General features: G+C 38.0%; 1 protein-coding gene across 3 annotated transcripts in view; it reads left to right on the top strand.

Annotated features, from left to right (window-relative positions):
• The window catches only part of Lama2 (laminin subunit alpha 2), a 601578-nt gene that overhangs the window by 461253 nt on the left and 134060 nt on the right, over nt 1–6265 (top strand). For all 3 annotated transcript variants that reach the window (XM_021173596.2, XM_029482896.1, XM_029482895.1), the window contains 2 exons: nt 1095–1206; nt 5586–5748. In XM_021173596.2, the coding sequence (XP_021029255.1) occupies nt 1095–1206; nt 5586–5748 (275 nt within the window). The remainder of the gene's footprint in view (nt 1–1094; nt 1207–5585; nt 5749–6265) is intronic.

Genomic DNA, 6265 nt, shown 5'->3' with positions numbered 1-6265 from the left:
CTATTGAGAAGGGTGTTGTTTCCCTAATTTCTTTCTCAGCCTGTTTATTCTTTGTGTAGAGAAAGGCCATTGACTTGTTTGAGTTAATTTTATATCCAAAAAAAAAGAAAAGAAACACTGCTGTAGAGTGTTGCAACTATGCAAACCCAAACATCATGGAACATCATGCCAAGGCGCCTTTTTTATTCTTTGATTCAGTAACAAGATTCGCAGCATCTTTTGAACAAAAGAAAAGTCATATTGCATAGAGAAACAAAGCTTAAGTCCATGCTTTTGTCATTGAAACCTTGTGGTTTTTTTTTTTAAAGAAATACTTAACATCATCCATTCTGTTTGTATTTGACTATGTTATACCTGCATTGAACATAAATCCATCCCATTGCATCCAGGGAGTAACCAATGTGAGCACAAATGAGTACGTCTTAGGCTATGCATTGGAAGGGAGAGCTGTCTGAGGGCTTCTGTTTCCTTTTGTTGACCATGATGTATGATTCTGTGATAACTTCTTGTGATGTCATATGGGAAAGCAAGTATTAATTCTGCCTGAATATTTTACTGGCATCGTTGGAGTGTTATAAAGTAGCATTTACTACTGAGATGCTAAGTACTCCCTGCCCCCTGTGCTTTTTAATTAACATATTGCTCTAAACCGAATCCATAGAATCAAGCTTATTGAGACAGATGTCCAGTTCCTCCCTCAAGAGGTCAGTGCTGCATACCACATAGTTTCAGAAAATAAAAGCCAGACAAAACTGCCATGTGTGGAGGCTGAGGATTCCATTAAAGACACTGGCATTGGAACCTTGAAGATATACTTCTAAATAGCTATGTATTAACACTTCTGTGCTACCACCTATAAAAGGAACTTTAACAGGACCAAATACAGCTTTCTGATTTTCATTTAATGGAAACAGTCATAAAGTTTAATTGTATACTTGAGCACAGGGTGTCATTGCCAGTACATCTGATCAATAATTCATCGATTGCATTTGGCTCAAAGTAAAATTTGAAAGAAAATGTAGCCAGAGGGAGCTTATCTTGCTCTAACTTTATCATCTCTATTAATTATGCGTTTCCTAAATATGGATCATTAGGCAACCAAAGTGACAGCAGATGGTGAGCAAACAGGACAAGATGCTGAGAGGACCAACTCCAGAGCAGAATCCTTGGAAGAATTCATTAAAGGGCTTGTCCAGGATGCTGAAGGTATCAAAAAAATCATATTTTAACTTTTTTCTCTTACATAAAAATTAAAAGAAGGGATTAAAGGGGATTTGAATAGGCCCTACAAGGAGGTGTCATTTATAAATTCAAGTTGTAGGTGTAAAATGCATTTTGTTTGACATATTCAGGGTCATGATTAGCAGAAATCTATAGCCTATTGCATTAAGTGAGCAATGACAGTTGATGAAATAATGATTATGGGTGTAGAATAGGAATGAATTCTAGGATGTTTAAATAAGTCATTGAAAACATATGGCTTTGCTATTTTTCTGACCAGAGCTATTGAAAATTTATTCATCTTTTCTTTTTAAAAGTACCATTCTATTTGGTACACAAACACTGCTCTTTCATTTCTTAAAATGGTTCTTTAAGTACTTAGTATGAGTTGCAAGAGAACATCTGGTGCTTGGATTTGGCTACCCGAGTTCACCAGAGGCTCCCTGGCATTTTGTCCGTAGTTCGCTAGGAATTATTTCTTGGCATCTCCCAATGTGGCTGAGAACTGAAATGTAAGTCACTTCTTTGGGCAAAAGCCCAGACTAAGAAGCCCTCAGCTCTCCCGTCTCTTGAAATAAATGTTAAATATGCATACATGTTCAGAAGTTTCAAAAAGTGGCTTTTCTGTGTCTCTAAACATCTTTTAAAATGTGTGAAGTTAAACATCTTTATTATTCTACTTTATTGTTCTAGATGTTTGCTATTTCTTTTGGTAATATGGAAAAATAGACGGGCTATGAACTAGACTTCACAGTAGAGTCTAACTGATGGTCTATCATTGGTAATGACTGACTCCCCACTGTATGGAGTAGTAGTGTTTTCAGATAAGGTTGTTCTTTTTTAACATACCAAGTTAGTTCATCTAGAAAAGCATCTCAGTTAATCTGACAATGATGCATAACTCTGATCCATGAAACCGCTGTGTGTTCCCTGGCATTATTTTCCACTGATGCTATTTGAAAATGCCCCCAGGCAACAAATGTATGACAGAGAGTTGTTTCCCTGCTAGTAGATCTCTGGAAGTAACTTTTCTCATCTTCTTTCTGAAGTCTCAACACTCAACACCCTCCTGGAGATTAACTTTAAAATCAGTTCAGCTTTGATCTGAAGGCCAGTGATTAAAAGTACTTGCTCTTCTTGAAGAAGACTCAGATTTGATTCCCAGCACTGACATCACACAGCTGAAAGGCCTCCTATAAAGGCCTCTGCATGCATGAGGTATACACATAAACACTCAAGGTACATGCACACACAAATAAATAAAATTATACACACACACACATACATATACATAATCAACTTGTTCATAAACATAACTGCTAGTGGACATCAGCTTCCTTTTTTCATTGCAATAAGTCGTTCACCCTCTTCCCACAGAGAGACAGAGACATAGCTGGTGGTTTGATCAACATGGGCTTTTTTTGTTTGTTTTTCTGGGTATCATCTTACAGTTTGTAAACTGGCAGTAAGTCACCATTAGGGGCTATGTAAGATGATACTCAACCAGAGATGTGGGTCTATAAACCTGATGAAGAAGCATTGCCAATCAGCAGAGAGATCACTCATTTTCTACATTATGCTTTGGTCAGATGATCTGAATGCATCTATGGTGCTATTGCATCATCTTCTCACGCAGGTACAGTGTCACGTGGGATATTTGTATATGAGGAATGAGGAACATGGTTCATTTCTGCCAGGAGACACTATTTGGTAGAATTAATAGAGTTTTTACAATTAAAGTTCAAATTTCCATACACTGTATCAGAAATATGGTAAATTCTAGCTGAGATGTTCTACAAGATAAGCTACAAATGGCTTAACGGTTTGGGGAAGAGGAGCGAGGAGAAAAGGTGATGAGGAGGAAGGCAGTAAAGAGGAAGGAAGTCAAGAAGGAACAGGAATTGCCTAAATATTAACTACATTATACCATCCTTCTTGTTCCTTCACCTATACCTCATTGATGGGGGTAATCAGGAGCACTTTTCTATTTTGTTAGTGGCACTAAGCTGCTGTGGAAAGTGAGTGATTCTCCCTGGCATTTAAATAGATGGCATGTTCACCTCACATAGTGTCTTCCATCATGAGTGATGGCTTCTATGGATAATCAACTTCTATTCAACTGCCATGTACTTTTATGTCAACTGTAATTTTATATCTAGTATGCCCTGACTCTTGATCAGATCATGAGTGAATTATATTTTATCTTCTGGGTTAGAATTAGTGAGGAACAGAGATCAACCCCATTATGATTTAGATCTGACTTATTGCAGGACTTAATTAATACTAGTCATCTTCCTTGGCTGTTTCTCAGGACAGACTAACAAATTCTATTCCTGATAGACTTAACTCATCAGAGGGTTTTTCAGATTTAATATGAAGAGTATATTTGTTTCCTCCAAGGAACCTCGTTGTTTTACGGGTGATGCCCACTTCTCTAAAGAAGGCCACATCTATTCTCTGATGCACATCTGCAGCTGCCATGATTTCAAGCTGATTTATGTTATTTCAGGAAAAAAAAACAGTATGGCATGCCTTTCTATCTAGAAATATTTTCTTCATTTTCATTTCTCCTTTCCTCTTATTTACCTTTATGTTGATTTTTTATCTTGTCTTTAAAAAGGTTTAATTAGCATAAAACCCTCTTCTGAAATAAGATTGGAATAAGTAAAATCAATTCATGTGATATATTTTACAATTATTTTTCAACTCTATAGGAAAGATATTGAAAGGGACACTATATACTTTGAAATAGGATTTAATACCACATTAATCTTTGATTTATAATCTCATCCCACCTATAGAAGCAGTAGAGGGATCAAACCTTGTCTGTTCAACTTTCTGTTCAGTGCTGGGGGTTAAGTGTATGCTGAGCAACATTCTACCACTGACCTCTGACCCTTGGGCTTCTTATATAAAAATGATGTTCTCTTTCTTAATGCAGCATCATTTTCTTAAACACACTATGATTTTTCTGTAACCCATTAATTTCCTTAGTTCTTCACATGTCACCTCAGTTGAAGAGAAGTGACATATGCATTCCAGCGTATGCACCTGAGGGCTGGGGTCCTTATCCTTCCTCTGTTCATTCTTTTCCTACCAAACTCTTCTCTGCAGAGATTTATCTTTAAGAACGGATATAAAAGACACCCTAAGGTGTTCTTTATACTCAGTAAGCATCAAAGAGAACTTGGCCAAACACCAGAATGTAGGTCCCTGACGCCCAGAAGTTTTGTTTCAGATGACCTGTGGTGGGACCCAGGAATCTGCATTTCTTAAAAAAAAAAAAATGCTCCAAGATGCTCCCGCTGTCTTTGGATGGTGTGCGGCATTTCAGAGCCACCTACTCAAAGCCCACCCCGGTGCTGGGTAAACCTGACTTATGAGCTCTGCCCAGTGCAAATCTGAAAAATTTCTCCAATAAGGAAAGCTCAAGATTTATTACATTTTAAAGAGGTCCTCAGATCTACCTTTAAATGTTTGAAGATCACTCTTAGGCCAGACTCTTCACTCTGAGGATTTTCATGGGTAATATTGTAGAAATATATATTCAACAGACAAAGAGCCTGGGAAAATATGTCCCTTCAACTCACCAAATTAATGTCCCATAGAACATTCTACTGAGAGCATGAGGCTAAAATGAATGATAGTGCTATGCAACCGTTTCAATTCACCAAGTTTTTAAACTTTTATTTGACAGAGAATTCTTTTTCCAGATGAAATCTCACACAGAACACCAACCTATCATGCAGTTTCTTGGCAGAGCAGACATAATTTGTAGAGTACTCAATACACCTGCAGAATCCTAATATTCCAAAGAGCACAGCTAGAAACCCTGTTTACTGCATTGTACACACAGACTCCTGTGATGGCCTTTATTGCTGAAGGCATCTTTCTAGCCTAATTTCCCTAGACCGATGAACGTTTCCTCCTTTAAAACCTGGACATGGCAAGGCTGTAGCAGGTCCATTTTCAGTGAGCTCACAGCCTAGAGTATTTCCGTTCTCAGATTCTAAAGCTGATAGATATGACTGGTCAGCAAGGCAAAGGAACTTACATGTTCAGCGACATGATGTTGAATCATGTATCTCCTACTTTTTCCTCTTACCTGAAGAGAGATTGAGTCTGTTCATTGTTTATGTGCTCTCCATTATACACAATACCTTAATTACTATGTTCTCAAAAGGAGTTTAGCCTGGAGAACAATGACAATTTTTCCTCTTCATTGCTGACTGCCCTGGCACCTGCCTCTGGTTCTCAGAAGGAGCAACCTGGGCAAGATGAGAAGATCAAGTTTTGAATACCAGTTTTGCGTGTGACATTCTTGTTACTTAATTGACAAAATTTCCCTTATCTCCTCCCCATAGCCATAAATGAAAAAGCTGTAAAACTAAATGAAACCTTAGGAAATCAAGATAAGACAGCAGAGAGAAACTTGCAAGAGCTTCAGAAGGAGATCGACCGGATGCTGAAGGAACTGAGAAGTAAAGATCTTCAAACACAGAAGGAAGTTGCTGAGGATGAGCTCGTGTGAGTAGACATTCTGGGGGCTTTTCACTTGACAAGTGAACAGCATTATCATGTCTCCTAAGTTCTGTCCCACAGGTGAGCGGAGCACAGTTTTTCATGTCTTCAATTACCCCTACATACTTTGCTTTAAAATCAACTGAAATCATGTTTGCCTATATATAAAATATAAGTAACTGAACATTGGAGTGTTATTTTTTATAACTAGGCTGATGGGCTTGCTTTGCCTGTTATTGGTGTTCGAAATGTTTGAACCATCAATAAGCTCAGAAGACTGGAGATATGACTTGCTTCTTAGTGGTGGCTTGCTTTATATGCAGAATATCTGATTTTGATCCCCAACACTATGTAAAGTGGACAGGATGACACACCTACAAACCCTACACTTTTAAGATAAAGGCAGGAAAATCCAAAGTTCAGGATCATCCTTGGCCACAGAACAAGTCCAAGGACAACTTAATATATATTAAACATTGTCTCATTGGAGAAGGAGGGGGAGGAGGAGGAGGAGGAGGAGGAG

The sequence above is a fragment of the Mus caroli genome, chromosome 10, assembly GCF_900094665.2.
Source record: "Mus caroli chromosome 10, CAROLI_EIJ_v1.1, whole genome shotgun sequence".
Lineage (NCBI taxonomy): Eukaryota > Metazoa > Chordata > Mammalia > Rodentia > Muridae > Mus > Mus caroli.
Note: the sequence above shows the minus strand (reverse complement) of the source record. Positions and strands in the feature narration are given on the sequence as shown.